The sequence below is a fragment of the Aulonocara stuartgranti genome (genome assembly GCF_965226115.1).
Source record: "Aulonocara stuartgranti genome assembly, chromosome: 8".
Classification (NCBI taxonomy): Eukaryota; Metazoa; Chordata; class Actinopteri; order Cichliformes; family Cichlidae; genus Aulonocara; species Aulonocara stuartgranti.
Window position 1 is genome coordinate 4,740,826 of NC_138959.1, and position 23,051 is coordinate 4,763,876.

Genomic DNA, 23,051 nt, shown 5'->3' on the forward strand with positions numbered 1-23,051 from the left:
GCCCACGGACTGAGGATCTCCGTGACGAGCACACCCGCGGACTGCTGCTGCTCCTCCGACAGTCACCGTGGAGAGACGGCGCCCGTGGAGCTGCCGTAAAAACCCGGACACGGACGACCAGAATCGGCTCAAAAACAAGGCGAGTAACGGCTTTTATGTTTGTGTAGAAATTCACGGGAGAGGCTGATGTTTAAATCGCTTCCTCCTTGCTGCGAAAGTGCTGGATGTTAGGAATATTCGCCTGTCTGTTACACAGAAGGGAACAAAGCATATTAAAGGAACATTTGAGCCATTTCGATGGGGTCTGAGCTCTAGATATGCTTTAGAAATGCTTTCCTGCCATAAATAAGACGAAAAATGACGAGCTGCCACGTGGGTGAATGTGTGTGTGTGTCGGGGGGAAGAACGCATTTTAATGCAGATGAAATGTGGAGCAAGGGGAAATTCAATTTGAGTCTGATGAGTATATATACAGAGATACGTTAATATTAAATGCACTGAGTGACAGTTAGGAAGCGCTGCCATCCTCTCCGTGGGCTGTCCCACATGAAAGATCAGCTGCTCAGCATCTCTAATCAGCTGCTCAAAAAAAGGGAAAAACTCCAGATTATTCTCCTAATATTTGCTTCCCCTCCTTTCAGACACCTCCAGCTACAGTCATGAGATGTGTAGAGTATCTGCAGGCAGCTGTGCAGTGTGCAAAGAATGAAAATGGGGAAACAGGATGTCAGACCTTTCATTTTCACCCACTCAGAAAGAGAGACATGTACACTTTATAGGGGAAAACACAGGAGGAGATGTAAGGAGCTGAAGCATGTCTCCCTCATAATAAAAACAAACAACAACATATGTGTGTTAAATTGTTCCCTGGGGTCTGATTTTTGTTTTTCTTGACATACATTTTCATCATAAATTAAGTGACAGAAGCTCTGAATTTCCCTGTGGGTGACTTCACTACTCAAACAAAAGCTGCATAGACGCCGGTTTTGCATAGTTGTTCAAAGCATGCCTAACTTTTAGCTCCGCGTCACAGAGCTAAAACCAAAGTACAATAGTACTGAACTCTAAAAGAGCGATGTAGCTTCCTGGGTTAAAAAAAAGGAACCGCTGTGTGCTAACCCTGAAAGTGATATTAACAATAAATCAAATGTCTAACTGTCAGAGTCAGTTATTTAGTTTAAGGTTTTGTTATAGTCGAGAAGTCAGAAAGCTACCACCGTTTTATCCTCAGACACGAGATTTGACAAGGTGCTGCAAACATTCCTCAGAGATGTTAGTTCATGTTGACTCGATAGCATCACACCGTCGCTGCAGATTTGTCGGCTCTGTGATGCAACTTTCCTGTTTCACCACATCCCAAGGTGCGTTTTCCAATTGAGATCTGGGGACAATGGGGACGTCATGGTACAGTAAAGTCCTTGTAATGTTCAAGAAACCAGTTTGAGATCTCAAACTGAGCCTCACTTTCTTCCCTAGCAAGCGTGACAACAGGGCAAATTCTCCCAGAGAAGTACCACTCACTGGCTGTTTTCTCTTTTTGGGATAATTATCTGTAAACCTGCAGATGGTCCTCTTGAAAATCCCAGCACATAAATCACCTTTCTTCGCCATTCTGATGCCCAGTTTGAACTTCAGTGGTTTGTCTTGACCTTATCTACATGCCTATTGCCACATTCCAGATACCTCGGAACTTGGATATTGGAACTTGGGAGTGACGCCACTCCCAAGGTTCAGGAAACTTATAGCATAATACTTATTTTTTTGCACGTAAAAATCAAATTCACAGATAGAGCCTGGTCAGTGCTCTGCATATGGCTTAGTAAGTCAAAAATACACAACAATGGCTGTACAGATTCAGAGTTAACAGTTTTGGCACGGTTTACACTGTTTACGTTCAGTGCCGCCATCTTGGAATGCTAACTATGTGTGCTAACTATATGTTGGTCTGCTGGTCTCTTTACTAGTGGAAAATTCGAGTGAAGGGCATGCTCCACTAAAATTTTCTGACTTATCCAGAAACACACTGTTAATGCATTGCATATCTGTCAACTGATTGGCAGATTAGATATCTACATTAATGGACCATTGTAACATTAATTGAACATTGTAACTTAGCTGTAATGTGAATACAGCTAAGTTTAGCTATTTTGCTACAATTCTTTCTTTCAAAGTGATCATTTACCCAATGGAAAAAACATTTCAGGTGTCACCGAATAAAACAAAATGTTCACTTTTTAAAACATTGTCCACATTAGAGTGACAAAGGAGAATAAACCTTTTACTGGCTTGTGATTGAGTTGCTGTATGAGTGTATAATGTCCTGTTGTTTTACAGTTATGTGAAGGGGTTAGAAGGGTCTCAACAAACCCTTTAGTCTTTACCTTCACAGAAGGTGGCTAAGCAACATTTAATGTTATTCTTAACAGGTGCAAGGTCTGGAATAATGCCTAGGTGGGTGGTCTGGGCATTATAACAAGCTGATCAGGGTTACCAGTAGGGCTCGGTATCGTCACTGATTTCTAGAATCGATTCAATTCCGATTCACAAGGTCCCGAATCGATTTGATCCACGATTCGATTCAAATGATTCGATTTAAATCTGGGAAATTTTGCCTCAGACAGTCAGAAATGTTACAATTCAGATCAGTACATTTGCATATTTTTGTATCTATAAAAAGGAAGCTGACACTCGCAAGACTTTATCAAAGGTGTGAGCATCACAGCACATGCCTTTGTGTCAAAGCAGCTGAAGATAAAACACAGAAAAACATGAAGGTGATTTTCTTTGCCTGGGATTTTATAAAAAATATTCTGCAGTACATCAAAAACGAAAGAAACACATTAATCAACTTATGAACATTACCTCTGAAGTTACAGAGGTTTTATCAGAGACACTGCTAAGCATTTTGCATAATTTTAAAAAGTTTAAATTTGTTCAGTAGCCCATTGAACAGCAGAAATTAGGTTTTCTTTTCGGAAGTAAGTAAAAGGGAAAAAAACAGCGGCCGACAGCGCTGTAAATTACGGTAGACTTGTGCGTAACAAGCAAGCAAATAATGCAGAAAACAGATTTTTAGACGGGAAACTGTTCTTGAAGTGTACTGTGTGTGTGAGAGAGAGAGAGGGAGAGCTGTGCATAAAGTGTGATTTTTATTGTGGTAGAAGCAAAACAGCAAAAGTCAGAGTGAATTCATGACGATGTTTATGTGAAGCGTAGTTTGGATCTTCTTTTGCTGCTGGTTCCTAAGTTAATTTGTAAATTTTTGTAGTAAATTGTAAATATTGTAGAACTTTTCTTCTGTCATTTAATGGTCGGGCATTGTACAGCTACAAGCATTTCACCCCCATGTCATACTGTGTATGGTTGTGTGTGTGTGACAAATAAAATTTGAATTTGAATTTGAATTTGGTTCAGTCAGTATTGTTTGGAGAGAGATAAAACTAACAGCTTTAGAATCAGCGAAAAAATGACGTAAACACAAAGTGCGGAGCCGCCAAAACATCAGAATCGGCGAGCTGTTGGCTTTCAGCCTTGACCGTGTCCCTGCCGTCGGGTGAGAAAGGCGACATCTCACTGATTCTGATCTGCGGATCTGCGCTTTGTGTTTACGTCTTTGTGCAGTTCCTGCTCTCATTTACTGTTTTAGCTGATTGGTGGTTGTTGAAATTTTGTGAGGTTTCACCTGAGATTCTGGCATTTTGGGCAAAATAAATTTATATTAAAAAATCGATTCAGGATTTAATGAATCAATATCACGTTATCCAAGCCAGAATCGATTTTAATCGATTACCAAAACCCACCCCTAGTTACCAGCTTCAATGGTAAGTGGTTGTAATGTGCAAATTTCTGTTTGCATAGCACACTGGTGGTTAGGCTAGTTATCATGGCTTATTAAAGCGAGTGGAACCAGAGGGTGATGACTTTCGATGCCGTTGATGCAGGGATGTCAAACTCATTTTAGTTAATGATTGACACCCCTGCCTTTAGGTAACAACATCCACTTAAAACTTAAAGTTATAGTTGCAGTACTGTAAAGGTGCAAAATTGTGTCCACGTGAGTTGGGAATACAATCCGTGAAGATATTTCTCTGCTTTGTAGTTGACACAACTGGAAATTGTATCTTTGGGAAATGTTTTGCCAGGGTACTTACAGTAAAATAGGGCTATTCATTCAAAGGTTTGCGTGAGTTCATGTTAGTGTAAACTTAAGTCTCCCTTTCCACGCCACGTTTGTCCCTCAACCTTTTTGACCCTTCTTTTGTCAGTGCGCTCACAGTCTAAACTTATTTTGAAATGCTGATAAGTGAAAGCCTTTAACTGGAAATGTAGACGCTGTAGTCCCGTGGGGGCTTTCATTCTGCACACAGGAGAAATCATGGGATGATTCATGACTGCAGCTAAATCATTCCTAATGATTGTGGCAACACAACAGTCACCCGTCTGTCGGCTGGTATGCGTTGCCAAGTTTAATTTCCTTTATTTCAGGATGTACAAACCTTGATTCCAGCCAGTGAGGTTATTATAACTCGGACATTCCCCTGGTTTTCCGTAACTGATTACCTGTTTTAATAAAGAGTCATTGTCTGATTTCCTTGTGTTTATAACCTTGGCTCTGCTGGTATTTTGTGAGTCCTTTAGGGTCAGAGCAAAGTGAGTAAAATTACAGCAGACAGTTTACCTTTTTACGGAGCCCTGCAGGGGACATGGGAGAGAAAAAAATTAAGACTGACTTTTGCGAGATCTCGCAAAACAAACTCGGGATCTCGCAAAACTTTTGCGAGATCTCGCAAAAGTTCTCGCAAAACTTTTTGAATTCCAACAATGGCGGCAGCTACTTAGTTGTAATATTACTCTTTCTGGGTCACAAAATACACTTTTAAGATATTTTGAGACGTGAATGTAGTTGTGTAAACGTCAGATATCTGCTCGGTTTAGAAGACATCACATATTTGCAAAAGTGCTCCGACGTTTTCAGAGATGTATGAAACTTTTGCGAAATCTCGCAAAAGTTTTGCGTCTTAATGTTTTTTTCCTCCCATGTCCCCTTCGGGGCTCCGTACCTTTTCAACAGTGGTTTGAGGTAAATATGGGTTCAATTAAGTTTTAAAAGCACTAATATTGATGAGATTTAATTGGCATTTTGTTTTTATTTTGTGTTGGTATTTTAATTCTGTTTTTAATATTTTCTTTTCTATTCTCATGTATTTTTATTTCTATGTTCCCCACTTTGGTCAGTGTTGCTGCTTTAGAAATAAAGATGACTTGGCTGAACTTTAAAACCTCTGGAACAGTGTTCAGTTAAAATGCGATGAACAACCTCAAAACCCTTTGTTAAAACTTTACCAAGGCTAAAGTTGTTTGTTTGATGTTTGTAAACATGCCCATGTGTCCTGTAATGAAGTTTAACTTTATAAAGGGATCTTAATGAAGCCGCTTAGCTTGCTAGCATGGTGGTTACTATGATAATAGGGCTATTAATTAAATTCAGTATGTTTAAACCACCAACTGAAAGAAGCACCTTAGCTTGCTAGGATGCTCGTCAGCATGCTAATACAAACACAACAATGAGGGTTAGCTTGTTAGAACAAACTCAATAAAGATGCTTAGCTTTTTAGCTGAGAGGCTATTCATTTGTTTATTTTGACTACTGTTTCAGGTTTTGACTTGTCATCTAATTAAATAGCTTTGTTATCTCTTAAGTATAGCATTTTGCAGAATGATATTCAATATTAGACCTGTTTAGTGTTTGAATGTTTTATTTTTTTGTTTAGCTTGTTAGCATGCTAACATGTATTAATATTGCTTGGACTTTATCCTGAGGTGAACATAAATGCTATATTTCTTAATCTTTCCTGTCATTTCACTTTAAACTCTTAAGAATTTGTTTAAAACATGGTTGGAGCCACTATAAAGTGTGGACTGCTGCATTTTTATTGTTCTTTGTTATTAACCAAAGTGACCACAATTGAGCTCTAGGGTGGAGTGCTGAAGTTATCAGATAATGCTACCTAGCTTAGTTAGCAAGGTGTAAAAGGTGCTGTTTGTTAAAATCATTTAAATCATAGCCTAATAGATATTTTGGACACCAATAAATCAGTATCAGCAAATAATTTTTATTTGTTGGCTGATAAATGAAAATTTTAAAAGTAAGAAATATGAGCATCTCCCTGTTAAGGTGTTTAAGAAATCAGCCGAGTCAAGTTAGGCTAAACATAAAGGTGTAATCCACAACTTGTTGTGATAGTAAAATTAATTGATTTTTAAATGCATTATCACATTATTTTAGTAAGATAAAAAAAAATACAGGTATCAGATTTATAAAACACCAAATATAGGTATCGAGCTTGAAAATTATGTATCAGTTGGGCTCTGGTTTAAATCACATGGAGATCAGCACAGTATGTCTGTCGGTTATTTAGATAGTCCAACTAGTGCCAAAGTTTAACCTTACTTCTAATGAAAACCACTCACGATTATACCTGACATGTTGTTTGGTTTTTTTGATTATAGGGTCTATAAAGGTTACAGCAGTTTCAGTGACATGGACAGCAAGTGCAATCACACACCCTCCAGAACTAACACAGGAGCCTTGCCTGAACTGCCAAGCAGAAAATGACTCAGAGAAATGGAATCAGCGGGACGAGTGATCGCATCCTCCACTCGGAGGCCTCCAAGATCTTCCAGCAGGCCAACGGTATAGACCATGAGAAAATCCAGGAGGCCGATGATTGTGAATTGGAGGAGAGGGGACAGGAAGGAGGGCGCCGAGTATCCGTGGCTGTAACAGGAGCAGTCGAAGCTCCAGATGGCGGCTGGGGCTGGATGGTGCTGGTTTCCACTATACTTGTCCTGGCTTTGACACTGGCATTTCCCTCCTGCGTGGGAATCTTCTACACTGACTTGCAGAATGAGTTCCACGCAACCAACAGCGAAACCTCCTGGGTGCCCTCCATCATGACGTCAGCGCTTCATGCAGGAGGTAAAGCTAGAAGACCAGGAAATAAACCAGACCCAAGTTTTTCCAAGCCTAATTTACTCATTTTGGTGTAATTTAAGAGAATAATAACTAGAATTTACCATACTACTGAAGTTGCCCTTTAATGCCCCCTGGCCTGAGGGTAGTTTTTAGTTTGCAGTTGCTGTTATTGTTCAGGGAAAGTATGAAACCAGATAGAGAGAGAAACTGAGGATGCTTTAACCTGTCTTGCTGTGTGATGTTGATTTAAAGGTTATTCCATGAGAAGCTGCAGTCCTGTCATTTCCCACAGCCTCAAGTGTTTCATTGACAGAAGAAATAATGCAAACCTTAGAGTGGCTATTTTCCTTCTGAAGTCTTCATTCCTGTGCTGATGAAAAGTAAAACTCAAAAGAAGCTCATCCTATCATAAATCAAAACTTTCAGATTTATTAGATTAGTTTAAAATAGCTGATTTAGCAATAAATTGTCACTTTTAATAGCAGTTAAACAAAACTAAACTGACGTACTTAGTCTGGCATGATTATCTAAGGTCTAATGTTTCCTGACTTTCAGAAGATATTACTGTTGACTTATTATTTACCGTGATCCTCTCTGTACTGTGTAGGGTCATGATAGACACTGGTTACCAAGAATAAAATGTACTGTATATAAATTATAAATATAGCCACAGTGACATCACCCACATTTTACATTCTCTTTTTGCACCCCCAGGCCAAACGGGTCAGAGAGGTCCAACAAAAACTCAACAGCGAGGTACTAGAAGTATTTTCTAGTACCTCTAGTACCATATTCTCCATAGGGATGTTGGTAATAAGCCATAATGTTGTATCCATCCAAAGTAGATTTACTATGAGTATGACATTATAAAACTATAGAAGTCTGTATATATCATCCTTAATCCTGTATACAGATGGATCGGGTATAAAGCAAATCAACCCACAGCTGTTAGGTGGAGGAATCCATCCACAGGGGCCAAAACTGAGAGACAGAGACTAAAATCAGGGACCAAATTATAGCACTTTTTTTATTTCTGATCTTCATATCTTCATCATTTTCATATCCGCAGATTGTAGATTTATGACAAGAAGGCGTCACACAATTATTCTTATTCTGTTGGCTTCCTTTTAAATCCATCCAAAAACGGAGATTAGTTTGGAGATTTAACCCCTGGAAACACAAGTTGGAAGGATTATGGTCCTTTATCTATGTCCAAGAGTCCTTTCTTCATTAGAAAGATTAGAAATAAGTTTTATGTGATGAGCGGGTGCACATAGTGCAACTTCTTATCTGTCTTATAAGTTTTGAACTGTCAATATTTAAAATGCTAGAATAAAAAGATAGTGGAAATCAGCCCATGGTTTATCTCAGTGTTATCGCAATGGTTGGATAAAGTTCCTCCTCTTTACAATTTCTTCACTCCCAAATAAATTTCAACAACATTTATCAAAAAAAAGTAATAAGCATCATAGTTTTTATTTGAGATGAGGGAAGAGTTCACACATTCAGTATAAAATGCAATTATATGCGAGCGTTTGATCAGAAGCAGCCTGAGGCCTACAACACCTGAACAACTGGTAACTGCCTGTTTAAGTGCACTCCTATGCAACTTAAGTTCCTCTCCTTCAAACTTCTTCCTTCCATTTTCTGAAAATACAGCACACTATTAGCAAAAACCCTTCATAAGGGCCATTTAAAGTCCTCACACGTTTACTGTTTACTCGAACAACATTACATCACGATGACTGTTAAGTATGAACAGGCGACATGCATTGAACAAAACGCAGACACAGAACGTAACATCCCTTTCACGGGGGGATAGTAAAATGAACATAATATATAAGCTAGTCAAAATAATCGGGATTTATAATGAATCTTTAAAAAACCCATACAGATAGTGATAATTGTTGTATGTGGCAATATTAGATTGACCGATAACAACGAGATCAACAATACAGGAGCTTTTGATGAAGAGGAAATTAGCTTTTATGTTATTTATGAAATGTAAAAGCAGAACTAGAGCATAAAAATGCCATTTGATACACATCAGAAAAATATGGGCTTGGGAAAGCTTTAACACAGCAGCACTTCAAGTTTATTTTTTAAGGTTTACGATGAGGATGTTATGCAGTAATGTCAGACTCATCCTTTAATGCTGCTCTGAACAAACCAGAGGTAAATGTATGTTTTGGTCTAAGATGTACACAATAATAGTTGTTTTGTTTTTTCGCATCCATTTCTATTCAAACAGTCAAGATGTGACTTGTGCAGACTTTTAGCTTTTTTAGAGGCTCAGAGCTAATTGGACAGGCTTAGGTTTATCTCCAGTAAATTGCATGAGGGAGCCTTGTCCCAGGCCTGATTTGTGAGCTTAAGAAGTGATTCATGAGTTATTAAAACTGTAACTTTAGAATAAACACAGTCTAAAAGATTCTGATAAAGAATAGCGTGATTAAAATTTTTTTTAATGGCGCAAAAACTGAAGTTTTAAACATGTTAGTTCAGTGATTTTCCCCCATTAATATCTAGCAGATCTGCTGTTTAACAACAGAGATAGGCCGTGTTAAATTTGACACCCCTGACCTTTAAACAGTGTACACTGCTATATTTGCTCAAGCTTTCAAGTATACACAGTGAGATTTTTTTCATGGCAGGCAGGTGAGTCAGGATGATGTGTTAGAGATTGAGAAATCTACACACAAAAGGTAGTGTAAGATGAAATCTAATCTCACTGGCAGGCAGGTGAGTAAGAAACAGATGTGTCATCTTGTGCACAGTGTAAATGAATGAGCAGACATATTTTCAGTCATATGTTCGGTTCTTTTGAAGGTCATCCAGTCGGTGCAGATTACAAGTTATGTGAAATGTGCTGGAGGATTAAGGCCTTTGCCCACTCGGGTTCTGGTATTAAACTAAGAGCATTAAATTTGATCCACAGGTCCCTTTTGTAGCATGTTGGTGGAGAAACTTGGCTGCCGAGCGACAATCATGTTGGGAGGGGTCCTGAGCGGGCTTGGAATGGCTGCCAGCTCATTTACCCAGTCAATCACTGAGCTTTACATCACCGCCGGGGTCATTACAGGTCAGCAAGCACTCAGTAGATTTATTATCCCAGCACACATTTCATTGCCATGGGTACACACAGCTACCTGCCGAGCATCAAAGGGCAGGCACAGGTAGAGTTCAGCTGTGCCGAATATTTGTTTGGTTGTTGTAGACCAAAGCAGACAGATTTTGGACAACTGTAAATGCATCATTACATCTTTTATATCACTTAAATTTGACATACAGACATTCAAAAGAAGTTAAAACTCTAATTTCACTTCATAACAGCCTTGGTCTAATTTCCATAGTTGTGGCTGTTCATTTTTGTGGTAAACTCATAAAGATACAGATACAAAAATTTTACTGCTTTATCTTATTTTTTTAAAATGTTATCATTGGTACTCCCTGCATAAAAGGAGAAGCCTTACCCAAGGTACCTCTGGACTACTTCCATGTCTTTCCTCTTGGACTTATGCATCTGCAAGTGTTTCAAAATATAAACCTTTCATCATGATTTAATTTTCTGGGAGTGGACGAATTCGCAGTAAGTCAGATCTGTATAGTAGCACAGATGTTGAGTGACTTGTCTGGGGCCAGAATATGATATAAGAGGTTGGTGGACCATCTCTGAAAGTATTTGTCTTAAACTAAATAAATGGTCTAAGATAAAACATGCTTTCCATAGTGGAATATGGTTTCATAGAACCGAGGTTGCTCATGTAACCATGTTTCCTGGTCATGTTTCTGTCCTAATGAACTACACTTCAGGCTTTGTCATAGCTGGAGTATAAGTTCTCATCACGTGCCCTAATCCTAAAAATGAAAGCTAAATGTTTTAGTTTGAGGTTTGCAGTTAAATCACCGCACATGGTCTCACAATGGTCAGTACATGACTTCTACCAGCTGTTGTCCAGAGGTGCACAAGGAGGTTACCTTGAAGGGAGGTCTGACAAATTTAGAATAATAAAAATAATAGAATAAAAATAAAAGCATTAGCAAAAAACATTTAGTGTTACTCAGGATAGATTAAACATAATAGAACTTTTCTACATTTATACTTTATAATCCATTAGCACTATCGCTGATAATAAAAATGTCACTCATCTTTCATTGTTTCAGGTCTTGGTTTCTGCTTCAGCTTCCAACCAGCTGTGACAATCCTGGGACACTACTTTGTGCGTCGCCGTGTATTTGCCAACGCCATGTCCTCCACGGGCACCGCCTTGGGACTGTGCGCTCTGCCTGTCCTGGGAAACTACCTCCATACAGAGTACGGTTGGAGAGGAAGTTTTCTCATTCTGGGGGCCGTCCTGCTGAACTGCTGTGTGTGTGGAGCTGTGATGAGGCCCCTCCAGCCCAAAAGGCATCGTGGCCAGCCGCTGATGAACCACGGACCTCCTCCGCCAGATGAGAATAGTGAGAGCAAGAAAAAAGGGAGGGTGAGGACGATTTGGAGCTCCATGTTAGCTTTCCTGAGCAAACACATGGCCTTCAATCAGTTCTGCAATAACTTGCGCTACCGCGTGTACTCCATCGGCATCACGTGGACGATGCTCGGGTTTGTGGTACCTCTGGTGTATCTGGTTCCCTACGCCACAGCAAATGACATGGAGCCGAGTCAGGCTGCGTACCTGCTGTCCATCCTGGGGATCGTCAACATCGTGGTGCGGCCACCGTTTGGCATCGTCTTTAACATGCCATGGTTCAAAGGGCGACACGTTTACGTGTTTTCTGCAGCTTTGCTTGTCAATGGGCTCAGTAACAGCATCTGCTGCATCGGGCCCAGCTTCCATGTACTGCTGGCTTACGTGGTGATCTACGGGCTTTCCATGAGCGTGGTGGGCTCCCTGATGTTTACTGTCCTCATGGATGTAGTGGAGATGAGCTGCTTTCCCTCAGCCCTTGGCCTCCTTGCTGTCATGGAGAGTGTCACGCTGCTCATTGGGCCTCCACTGGCAGGTAAAGGAAATATAGATATTATCATGAGTGAGAGATGTGAAGAGAATGTAGGTCACACTTTTTTATCCCATGAAACCATAACCATAAAGCCAGTAAAAACCCTGGAGGTATAAATATGCAAAATAATTTTTGCCTGTAGTCTCTCTTCATGTTTTCTGCATCACTGGCTTAGATTTTGCATGATGTATGGGACTGGGGGAACAGCTAAAGAGCTGCTTAAAGGATTGGCTTAAATTTTTTCAGGGACTTCAAGGCAACCTCATGAACTCTGGAACAGGTTTGCTCAGGTTTATACTGGCCCTAAGGAGATTCCATCTAAGAGCACCATAGTATAAGGGATGGGGAGAAAATCCAAAGCCCTGTTAATACAATTAAACCTTCAGACTGAAGCTAATTTATGGTCTCAGGTAGACAGAAAGTATTTCCTCTTTGTGTTACTGTGAACTTTGTGTAGTATATATTCCAGACAAACAAAAGGAAGGACTCTGACACCTTTTTGTTTGGCTGCTGGAGCCTCATAACAACTTGAGACCTTTACCAGTAAGAGTCTGAGTGATGGAGCAATGCCAAAAATGCATGACTGTTTACAAGTTGCCAAAAAAGGGGAAAATACTTTCTATAGAAGTTTATCTTCAGTGACTTAAAAGTCCTTTCATACCCACTTTGGCCTTTCTCAGGACTTCACGTCACTTAAAGTTATTGCTTAGTTTAAAATGGATTTCGAGAAAAAAAAAAGACCAACAGGCTACAAAATCAAACATATCTTTCTAAAACTGACCAATCAACAGTGGGCCGCTCAACAGTGGGCCGCTCAACAGTGGGCCGCTCAACAGTGGGCCGCTCAACAGTGGGCCGCTCAACAGTGGGCCGCTCAACAGTGGCCTAAATGTGACCTTCCTTTTGAAATTAAAAATGAAACTGTTATGGTTAGATGCAACACATGACGAAATCTGAATCTGGTCTGTCTGGAAAATGTGATATAAAAATCAGTTGGTCTTAACCTCCTAAGACCCGAACTCTTCCACGGCATGCATTTTTAATTTCTCTTTGATATTTTGGCATATTGGGGTCTGATGAATGTAAAAACAAAGAATTACCAGATTTTTTTTTTTTTTTTACCTTATTTTTGTTTTTATGAAAAATAAGAGCCACATATGGCTAAAATTTAAAATTTTGATAGAACAGTAGCAGTATAATGTCCTCGTAAGTGGATATCAGGCCCTTGTACAGCAAAATAGAGTATTTTGGTCTAAATAACCCAAAATGTGATGTCCACATATGTGGACGCCAGGTCCTAGGAGGTTAAGCAGGCTCAGTTATTCCCAGGTAACCAGTATCATAGTTCAGACAGGGCAGGTGTAACAACAAAAGGTGCGTTTGATGAAGTAAATGTGTTGCTCAATACAGGCATGGAAACAATCCAAATGTGAAATGACAATGAGGCTGGGTAACGGCAGAAGCATAAAGAGAAACTCTAACAAAGGTAAACATAAGATTAGATAAGCACACTCAGATTAGAAAAGGTGGAGAAACCAGACACAAGAACCAGAAACGCCACAGAAACATCATCAAACCCCGATCTGAGGGGTGAAGCAAATTCAACATAGCCAGGCTTTCCTGGCAGAAGCTGATTTGACAAAAAATAAAACTCCCGTAAGAATGAGCGATTATCATAAAAGTTTGTAATTCAGGCATCATTTAGCTGTTTTCTTTCACTAAACGGACAGATTCAGCGCCGCCTACTTCAGTCAGAGAAATGATCAGATAATGAAGATCTGTAAAAAATATAAAATATATGATGGGTAGCACAGGTGCTCCACTCACACAGGTGCGTGATGCTGCGGAAAAGCATTAGTGATTCGTAGTTTGCCGATGATTTTAAACCACAACTCCAGACCAGGTTAACAGTTCAGCTTAAGATCAAGCCAGGCTAAAAGAGCACTGTACTGAAAACTCGTCTCTCTAATTAGTTAATCTCGTGGCAGAAATACTTTCAAAATAAAAGTGGAGGCCAAAAGAACGCAAACTCAAACATATGACAAAAACATGATAGTTTGAGTCTTTGGTGAATTTTCATCCATTTTTTGCACCAGGTTGTTTCTTTATGGTTATTTTTTTCATCTATCCTCATGTTTCTTATCAAGTTACAGTGCACTGACCTCTATTGATCAGTGGCAGAGCTTTGTTGCTGTAGATAAGTCAGTTTAAAAGCCAGCAAGTCAATATTAATCCAGCTCCATCTAAATTCCTGCTCCATACTCATCTTTTCCTTTTATCTGGTTCAACCTATAAAAAAACAAAAAAGTAAAGCCTTCATGTGTGATTGCATACGCTTCAGTGCACATGTTTTCACATGTGTGTTATGTGAACGGCTGAAATGAAGGAGGAGGCGGCACTGCAGGGTGTTGAGGCCGTTTAGCACAGAGAAAAAAACAGTTTGTTCTTCTCAGTGGAGAAGCGAGCTCGAGCTGCAGCAGAGTGAGAAAAGGGCAGAGGCTTCCTCTCCCTCTCAGGGCTGCTTTCGTCTCAGATGACAGTTATGCTTAGACTGTTTATCTGGCTGCTTCTCCAGCTGAACAGTGACATAACCACAGAGACAAGTCACGGCAGGATTATGTTGCTTGTACATCTGACCTGATGTGCTGCTGATTATAACGGGGAAAAGGATTTTCCGAGGTCACGGTTATGGAAGATAAACACAGTTTGAAAAGATGTCTTTTTTTTCTTTTTCTTTGGTGGAGTCAGAATATATTATGCTGATTTGAATAGAGAACTTGCCTGTGAACAAATATCACACTGACCTCTAATAATAATAATAATAATAATAATAATAATGGATTGCATTTATATAGCGCTTTTCGGGGCCCTCAAAGCGCTTTACAATTCCACTATTCATTCACTCTCACATTCACACACTGGTGGAGTCAAGCTACAGTTGTAGCCACAGTTGCCCTGGGGATGACAAATGTAAGCTCTGGGTCAGTGATTTTCCACAGGTTTGCGCTTATGAGGACTGCACTATGAAGCAAGATTAGTACAACAGATTTAGCCAAGAAAAACCGCCAAGGATTTCTGGACGTCTCTGACGAGAAGCTATCATGAGTCAAAATGCTGACACTGTTGATGTTTTCTTTATTTCCAGGAATCCTGGTAGACAGAACGGGCCACTATTTCCATGTTTTTTTTGCCTGCAGTGCCGTTGTTGCCTCATCCGCCGTGTTCCTTATGGTGTCGTTTTGCTGGTTGGATAAAAAGGAGAGGAAGGCGCTGAATCAGGTGAAGCCACCCACGGCTCCCGACCCGGCGGCACCCACGATTGACATCGTTCCTGGTTGCCAATACAGCAGCGTGTCCACAGAGGGAGATAAAGACAAGGCCTCAGCTAACGGGGCGGAGTATATCACCAGCGTCTGAACCTGCTTACACTGTGTGTCACCTTTTAGCACACGTCACACCTTCGGTCAGACTGTTCTGCAAATGATTCCTAATATTTGCGGCCGCTTGCCTGGTGCGTCAGATGTGTCGAGGTTTATTTTTCTGAAAGATGCCACACATCCTAACATCTGGAGCACCATAAAAGTCAGAACAAATAGTACGAAGAGTAGGGATGGGTATCGTTTAGGTTTTATCCGATACCGGTGCCAAACCGGTACTTTTGAAACGGTGCCGGTGCTTAAACGGTGCTCAAACCGGTGCTTAAAGAATAGAGAACACAAAATTGGTCCAAAAACCTCTCATGTTCAGCTGTTTTTTTTGTAAAAAGATAACAATGTTAGCCTTTTCTGCAGCTATAGGGCATATATGGTATCACTCTTGGCTGGAAGCAGTGCTTAATCAATGGAAAAAAACACAAACTTTGTCCAAAAAAATGTTTAACTGTTTTCCACTTTTTCTTTGGTCATTTTAGCCTTTTTGGCCAGGATGAAGGGAGTATCTGCCATCAAACAAGAAGACAGCCGCATGTAGCTATGATGATGTTTGCTAGTTCACCTTACATGCATTAATGTAATAACGTGGTTAGCCTACTCAACGTAAATTACACACGAACAACGTTAAGCTACTCACGCAGAGAAGAAGTGTATCACAGCTCAGAAAAAAAAGCACCGAAATGTGCGCTGCTTTTCGGTCTGGTTACTACCGTTTATGTCAGAACCTACCGGTACCCATCCCTAACGAAGAGTTTGCACTGTTTGACCAAGGTTGCATCAAGAGATGTGCACTTAAAAACCACGACGTGATTGTACTGTTTATTGTCAAATGCTGCTGATTTTATCTACACAATCTATCACACATGAGGTATATCACTCTAATAAGCCAAGATACGTACATAATCCCTCATTAGAGAAATCAAATCTTTAGTAGTTGTTTGCTGGAACAGTTTTTTTTTTTTCAATGGTGTGTTAGTGTACGATGAGCTTAGAGACACAGAGAGTAGATACTCTTGAGCTTTGAAACAGAAAGGAAGGGGACGGTGCAGTAATATCAGTGGGAAACATTGTGGTGCAGCAACCTAGTGAGGCCTTATCAAGAGGGACATGTTATGTTTTTTTCTATTTCCTGTCATGTTACAGTGGTGAATAGTTGTTAAATACAGCCAAAACCAATGACCAAAAGATTTGAGTTTCATCCAGATCTTTCGAACAGTGTTTCCCACACCTAGACTTCACTTGGGTGTGCAACACAGGTATATGTTGCAATTATTTTTTTTATTTTTACAGCCATCTAAGATAAGATAAGATAACTCTTTATTGTCATTGCACAGTCATACATAGTACAGTAGTACAATGAAATTGGAAAAACTGTCCTACGTCGGCACTACATATAACACAACACGACACGATATGACACATCACAACGTAACAAACAACACAACACAGTATATTAACTTAGTATAAAAAAGAAGAATAAGTGTATGTGTATTGCACACTGTTATTATTGCACATTAATTATTATTGCACCTTGTTATAAATATAAATATTATTGTTATCGTTTTAAACATTGTTACCTCCCCCTAAAAAGTCCAGGGAGGTATCCAGTCAGGTCAGCTATTTGCATTGATCAGGGCTATTGCCCTGTTGTAAAAGCTGTCCTTGAGTCTATTTGTTCGGGACCTCAGCAGCCTGAACCTCCTGCCAGACGGCAGCAGCTTAAACACCCGGTGTCCTGGGTGTGTGCAGTCCCGTAGGATGCTGCGTGCCCTCTTGAGACAGCGAGTGCTGTACAGGTCCTTCAGGGAGGGAAGAGGATGTCCAATGATTTTTTGGGCCATGTTGATGACCCTCTGGAGTGCCTTTCTGTGTGCTGTGGTGCAGCTGGAGAACCACACACCGATGCAATATGTCAGCACACTTTCAATGGAGCAGCGGTAGAAGACAGTCAGCAGCTCCTTCTTCAGGTCCATTTTTCTGAGGATTCTCAGAAAGTGGAGACGCTGTTGGGCCTTCTTTAAGACCGCAGAGGTGTTAGAGCTCCATTGGAGGTCTGTGTCTAACATCTAACATCACTATCAAGCCCCTCACTCTTATTTTGACATTTCAATCGCTGTTAAACAGCTAGCTCTAGTCCTTTCTCTACAGGCAAGCTGGTCAAAGCATTATTCTGACAGGAGGTTGGTACTAGTTCTGCTCTGGAGCTCTTTCACAGCCCCGAGGGGCAGCTCTAGTCGACAGTTGGTCACTAGAGGACATTCGCTCTGTTTGCCTAGGTAACTCTCTAATGTAGAGTTTATGGGCCCTGCTTTGCCACAGGTGCATAAAATCAAGCACCCAGTCATGCAGTCTGCTTTCACAAACATTTGTGAAAGAATGAGCTCAGTGCACTCCAGAGTTGTCCTGTAACAAGATTCCTTCCTAACTATTCCACAGTCAAGTTTAGGTGATATAATTGCAAAGTGGAAAACTTTAGGAACCACAGCAGCTCAGCCATGTGACCACGTACAGTTACAGAATGGGGTTGCTGGGTGCTGAGGCATATACTGCGAGCTCCAAACCTCCCTGGCATTAACATCAGCACAACAGCTGTGCACCAGGAGCTTCACGGCATCTAGCAGCTCCTGTAGGTATAATGTGTAGGTGGCTCAGCACTTCTGTCCACCTACTGCGTCTATCACCTCTCGTATCAGTCTATTCTGCATTCTCACTCTTGTCTCAGCAGTTGCTTTAATCATTGACCGCAAAGTTAAACTTCACAAGAAGTCGCTCGACGTCACTCAATTTCTCAGTCTCTGCTTTCTGTGTGGGCGCCTCTTTGTAGACCATTCCTCTGTGGGATGAGGAACTTTCTTGAGAGCCAGGTGATGGCTCGGTATTTAATGTCTCAAAGTAGGGCTGGGCAATATGGCCTAAAATTCATATCGCGATATAATTTGAAGCATGTGCGGTAACTATGTATATCACGATATATTCTTTTCTTCTGTATAACGTATTTTCCACACTATAAGGCACACTTAAAATCGAGAGTGTGCCTTATGTATGAATTCTGGTTGTGCTTACTGACCTCGAACCGATTTTGGCTGCAGAAATCTGTTAAAAATGTTTTAGTACAACTTTGGTAAGCCGCACTGCTTGATGGATTGTCAGAGCATTACGGCTGCCGTAGTGAGGAGCTTCGCGGAGTAATCTGGGTCCAAAACTCAGCTGCATCCTACATCTATCTTGGCCAAATTTATATTGTTTCTATCGTATATCGTTTCTATCGCCCACCTCTATCTCAAAGTGTGATTGATATTATTTATTTATCAGTTTAGGACGGCGTCCTTTCACCTCTTTCTCAACAAAACCAAGAATAGATTTTTATTCTGTGGGAAACACCATTTCTACTTTAAGTATGATGTTAGAGGGGATAGCCTGAAAGTAGTCTCAAGAACTGAGTTGCGGTTTTGAGCATAGAAGCCCCACCCACTTCAGTTTCCAGCCAATCAGTAGAAAGTTGGCTTACCAGGAGAGGAATTAAAACACCTGGTTTGAGACAGAGGATGAGCTGAGGGGCAGCAGAAAAGCCCACTAAGATAAATGAGGATTATTTTGAATTGTGAATCATGCAAAGCTACTCTGGGAGAGTAAAAGAATAAAAATAAGGAGCCAGAAATGAGCAGAATAGGTCCCCTTTAATGGATCAGGGTTGTTTTTATTTTGTACTTATGACATTATAAAGACATCTTAAAAGACCAAAACCAACAATTTGTTATAGCCTGAGGATTAAGCCAGCAGACTGCACTATACACATTGATGTTAACAATCATAGAAAAGCTTTTCACATTTGGACTTCATGTTTTTTCGTAAAGTACCCACAGATTACTGAACACCGTGTACTTTAATGGCAATGTGAACAGCACAGTCAGACCTGTCGCTCACACATTTTTATCACTGATACCTAATCCAGAGTAAACAGGGGCGTGAAGCGCATTAATGCCCTTCCGTGTCAGTGAAACTAAGCGAAAGCTGCACAGCAGAGTGTCGTGACACTTTTATGGTTTAAGGCAGATAATTTCAGGGGTGTGAATACTTTTAAACATGACTGGTGCTAAATAAAAAAAGGCTGTAGCTCTGAATGTGAGTTTGTGGTGACCTGTAGAAGGTGTACTTTGATAAGTGATTAAGAAAATAAATGAATGGATGAAAATTTAAACAACACCTCAGTTTAATGCATTATTGGTTTGCGCACGCAAATGTTTTATCAGTTGCCACTTTAGCTATATTTCAGCTGTATTGAAAAACTCCATCTATTCTCCTTCACTTATTCACTGGAAACTATCACAGGAAAGGCAGGAAGTCAGGATATTTCCACAGCATGTGAAGTTTAAGAATTTTTGAAATTTATGTGCAGTTATTCAGTTTACATGATGTGCAGTGCCTGACATGGTGTTCATGTGTCCTGCTGTAACTCCAGCCTTTCATTCATCTAAATCATTTTAAGGTTAGACCTTTGTTGGTGTTGGCTGTGCGCCAAAATAACTCTTGAGAAGCCGCACCTGTTGGTCAGTGCTCACCTGATTTATGTCTGTACAGCACAAAAACACTGATAAACACACAGTTCCCAATATTAAAGCCTCTGCCTTATTAAATTTAAGTTCAATGCATCCCGTACTCAGTCTCGTGTTTGATAACAACTGATTACTTACTGCAGCATCACATGCCGGCATTGCCAACCTGGAGAACAGCCATACCGATTATGTTCAGCTTGTTTAAAAGCTAATTACCAGGAGCGGTCTGAGCGAAACTCAAAATTTATATCTTTTAAAATAAACCAGAACTATACTTTACAAGTCCGGTTTTGTTCGTAGAAAGCGCCGAATCACTGCTGTCGTTTTTTTTTTCTTTTCTTTTTAATGAAATGTTTGTTTGTTTTTTAGCGGGAGTAAGTACCGTATTTGTTTGGGTCTATTTTCAGCTGCGGATGAATACATACTCGTGGCAATGAATGAACTGTGAAACAGTGGCGCTATATCAGACTTGTAGCATGAATTTATTGTTGCTTTTATTCTTGTTAGTGGTTGGTTCGTTTCAGGAATGATAAAGATGAAAAGGAAAGCAGACTGATAGCCCTGTGAGGTCTAAGTCATCATCGATGGTGAGAAATGACCCAGATTCTGCATTTCAGGAATAAACAGGAGCTTTGTGTTTAGAGGTGCTTAGACCTCAGAGGGAATTTTAACAAGGTGTAGTAAACGATATATTACTTTATTATTTTTGGCTTCTTTAAAGAAGAATCATACATTTTCTTCCCACCTTGCTGAGCTGTTTGGTTCACTCAACATGGACCTAGAAAATTGTTGCCTGCACTTCAGAGTCATATATAGCAATTTAACATGTACTGTAATAGCAGTGAATTAATGATGTTTTTCTTTTCTTGTGCTTGCTTTTCATTCCTCAATGCAACAGTGCCTTTTTACATAGCTGCCGTGTTTCGTAAAAATTACCCACACTGATAATTTCACGTGCTTTCAGAAACAAAGAAGCAGATGGTTTCGCTTTTCATGTCAGACATTTGAAACATTTCTTCGAAGGAATATTTCAAAGGCGCTGATCACAGCTCACACTACAAGTACAAGCTATTATAACAGAGTATTGAATACACTTTTCAGGTATAAACTGTATTGCAGTAAACAAAGATGTAAGCACCAACAGAGGATTTTAGTAATTTTTAGATGCTTGTCTTGCTTTAATTCAAATAACTTTATTATAAATTCTTTATTTATATATTATGATTCTGGAAAATAAATGTTTGAATATCAGAGATGTCTCTTGGGATTTTTTTAAATTTTTTAATTTTATGTATTTTTACGTGCCTCGGTTATTATTGGAGAATAAAACACAGCCTCTCAGACTGAGAACTAATGTTCTTCTTATTTTTTATTAGTACACATAATATTGGTGCGTATTTATTTGAAGTATACTGAAAAAGGTTTGAGAGGGATTTAAGCTCCTGAAGCCCAGCAGTTGTTGGTAAGTGCCCAATAAATTAGTGGAAACAGTCAAAGTTTGATCTTACTAGGAAAAAAGACCATTTGATTTTATACCTAATAAAATTATAAAAATGGATAAGAGACACTTGGGAGAAACTCTGTTTCTCTGCTGACATTTTTACTTTGGCCCAATCAGTGACACTGTGTGTTTACACACTATAATACCCTTAATATAGTCCTTAGGGCTCCACAGCATATGATACCTGCTGAACTTGGTCCTCTCTCTATGTGCAAGAATCATTGAATGTCATGCTGAGGAGAAAGTAAAACTATATTATATGTGTTCTCTTCAAACTTGTTTTCATAAGTGCTTGTTTAAAAACTAGAACAAAAATAACAAAAAATATCAACATGGATGTAATACAAGGCTTTATTATCAAATATAAGCCTGTATACTGTTTATTTTTTCTTATAGTATGAAAGGGTTGACACTGATTTTATATTTTCTTATAAGAATTAATAAATTCCACAAAAAAAAATTTTCATGGTCAAAAAGTTTGGTGTCAACATTTTATGATCAATTGTTCAAAAATGGTTGATCGGTCTCTGCTGATGCTGGTAAAATTGCACTAGTGTCTGTCTGTCTGTCTAAATTAATATAAAAAACTGGGATCTGACTTGTGCTGTAAAGGCCAGGCAATATGATAAGAAAATGACATCCAAGTGTCCCCTGTTATGCTACAAGAATCATGTGTAATGTTATTATTATGCTTTTATGTATTATACTATTTTTAGAAAATGCAAAAATGGGAATTTTCACCAGTAAACTGTCATATGAAATATATAAAACCTAACTTTCATGTAAAAACATTTTTTTAAGAGTTTTTGCCAAAATTAGTGTCACACTGTCAAAAGGGTGTAAATCTTTCCTACACAGACAATTAAACAAACCGCCGTGCCTTTATTGTGAAAGGGAGGAAGTAGTTTCCAGCAGCATAAGCAACGACGCAAACTGCTGCCATCTTGTGGCCAATGTGTGAAATGAGCCGTTTTCTTAGTGTAAAACTTTCCACAGCTGTCCCACAAACGTTGATTCGTGGTACAAAAACGATAGTTGAACAGACATGAGGACAGAGTTTGATATTTTGTGTAATGTCGCTCTTTTTTTTTTTTTTAACGTGGTCTGAGCCGCGCAGGTGTCAGCTAAATGAAAGTGAAAGTAAAAGTGAAGCGGGTGCTGCAGACACTTAAGCTAGCTGTGCTCTGTGGAGGAGAGAGATATACGGTAGGTAATCTAAATCAATCCCGATTAACTCAATTTTAAATACATTTTAATGCGTCACAGGTGTATACACAGGTAAATGTGAAACGGCAGGTAGGAGAGCAGGTAACCTAAACGGCCTATTACTGAAGTTACCACCTCAATTAAGAAAGCTACAATGAGAACCAGCAGCTGCAGATATATTTTATGCTCCAGTTGCATTAAATATCTGTAAGGCTTTGTTAATATAACTATAACAGATATTAGTGTTAACGTTTTGCTCATATTTTCCATAAGTGTGATGTAGACAGTTTGAAAAACAGCACCGTTTTATCCCCGGAGTCACAAAATGTGTCTCTGTGGTACTTAGAGTAGATTAAATTAAAAATGCAGGACCTATATTTTTA

The 23,051-nt window shown here is 39.6% G+C and overlaps 2 protein-coding genes and 1 long non-coding RNA gene across 7 annotated transcripts in view; 2 read left to right on the forward strand and 1 right to left on the reverse strand.

The window, feature by feature from the left end:
* Nucleotides 1-20,687, forward strand: slc16a5a (solute carrier family 16 member 5a). Of its 2 annotated transcripts, none has more exons than XM_082544942.1 (5): nucleotides 1-139; nucleotides 6,511-6,979; nucleotides 9,915-10,058; nucleotides 11,141-11,980; nucleotides 15,123-20,687. In XM_082544942.1, the coding sequence occupies exons 2-5, from the start codon at nucleotides 6,613-6,615 to the stop codon at nucleotides 15,392-15,394; spliced, it is 1,623 nt and encodes a 540-aa protein (XP_082401068.1). In that variant the 5' UTR covers nucleotides 1-139; nucleotides 6,511-6,612; the 3' UTR covers nucleotides 15,395-20,687. The 2 variants fall into 2 exon arrangements, with proteins under 2 accessions (XP_082401068.1, XP_082401069.1); XM_082544943.1 differs by having other exon boundaries at nucleotides 15,175-15,358.
* The window catches only part of LOC309713378, a 13,084-nt gene continuing 1,894 nt past the window's right edge, over nucleotides 11,862-23,051 (reverse strand). For both annotated transcript variants that reach the window (XR_014278576.1, XR_014278577.1), the window contains one exon: nucleotides 11,862-11,973. This is a non-coding gene — a long non-coding RNA (uncharacterized lncRNA). The remainder of the gene's footprint in view (nucleotides 11,974-23,051) is intronic.
* Nucleotides 22,362-23,051, forward strand: part of tap2t (transporter associated with antigen processing, subunit type t, teleost specific) — an 11,294-nt gene continuing 10,604 nt past the window's right edge. For 2 of the 3 annotated variants that reach the window (XM_082544935.1, XM_082544936.1), the window contains exon 1: nucleotides 22,362-22,668. In XM_082544935.1, the coding sequence (XP_082401061.1) occupies nucleotides 22,591-22,668 (78 nt within the window). In that variant the 5' untranslated portion in view covers nucleotides 22,362-22,590. The remainder of the gene's footprint in view (nucleotides 22,669-23,051) is intronic. The other variant, XM_082544937.1, reaches the window with a different exon arrangement.

What these genes read in the sequence shown, in the direction of transcription:
- slc16a5a (XM_082544942.1), top strand. Translation starts at nt 6,613, where the DNA reads ATGACTCAGAGAAATGGAATCAGCGGGACGAGTGATCGCATCCTCCAC. An exon ending in GTCAGCGCTTCATGCAGGAG is followed by an intron (nt 6,980 to 9,914) that starts GTAAAGCTAGAA and finishes TTTGATCCACAG; the next exon opens with GTCCCTTTTGTAGCATGTTG. An exon ending in CATTGGGCCTCCACTGGCAG is followed by an intron (nt 11,981 to 15,122) that starts GTAAAGGAAATA and finishes CTTTATTTCCAG; the next exon opens with GAATCCTGGTAGACAGAACG.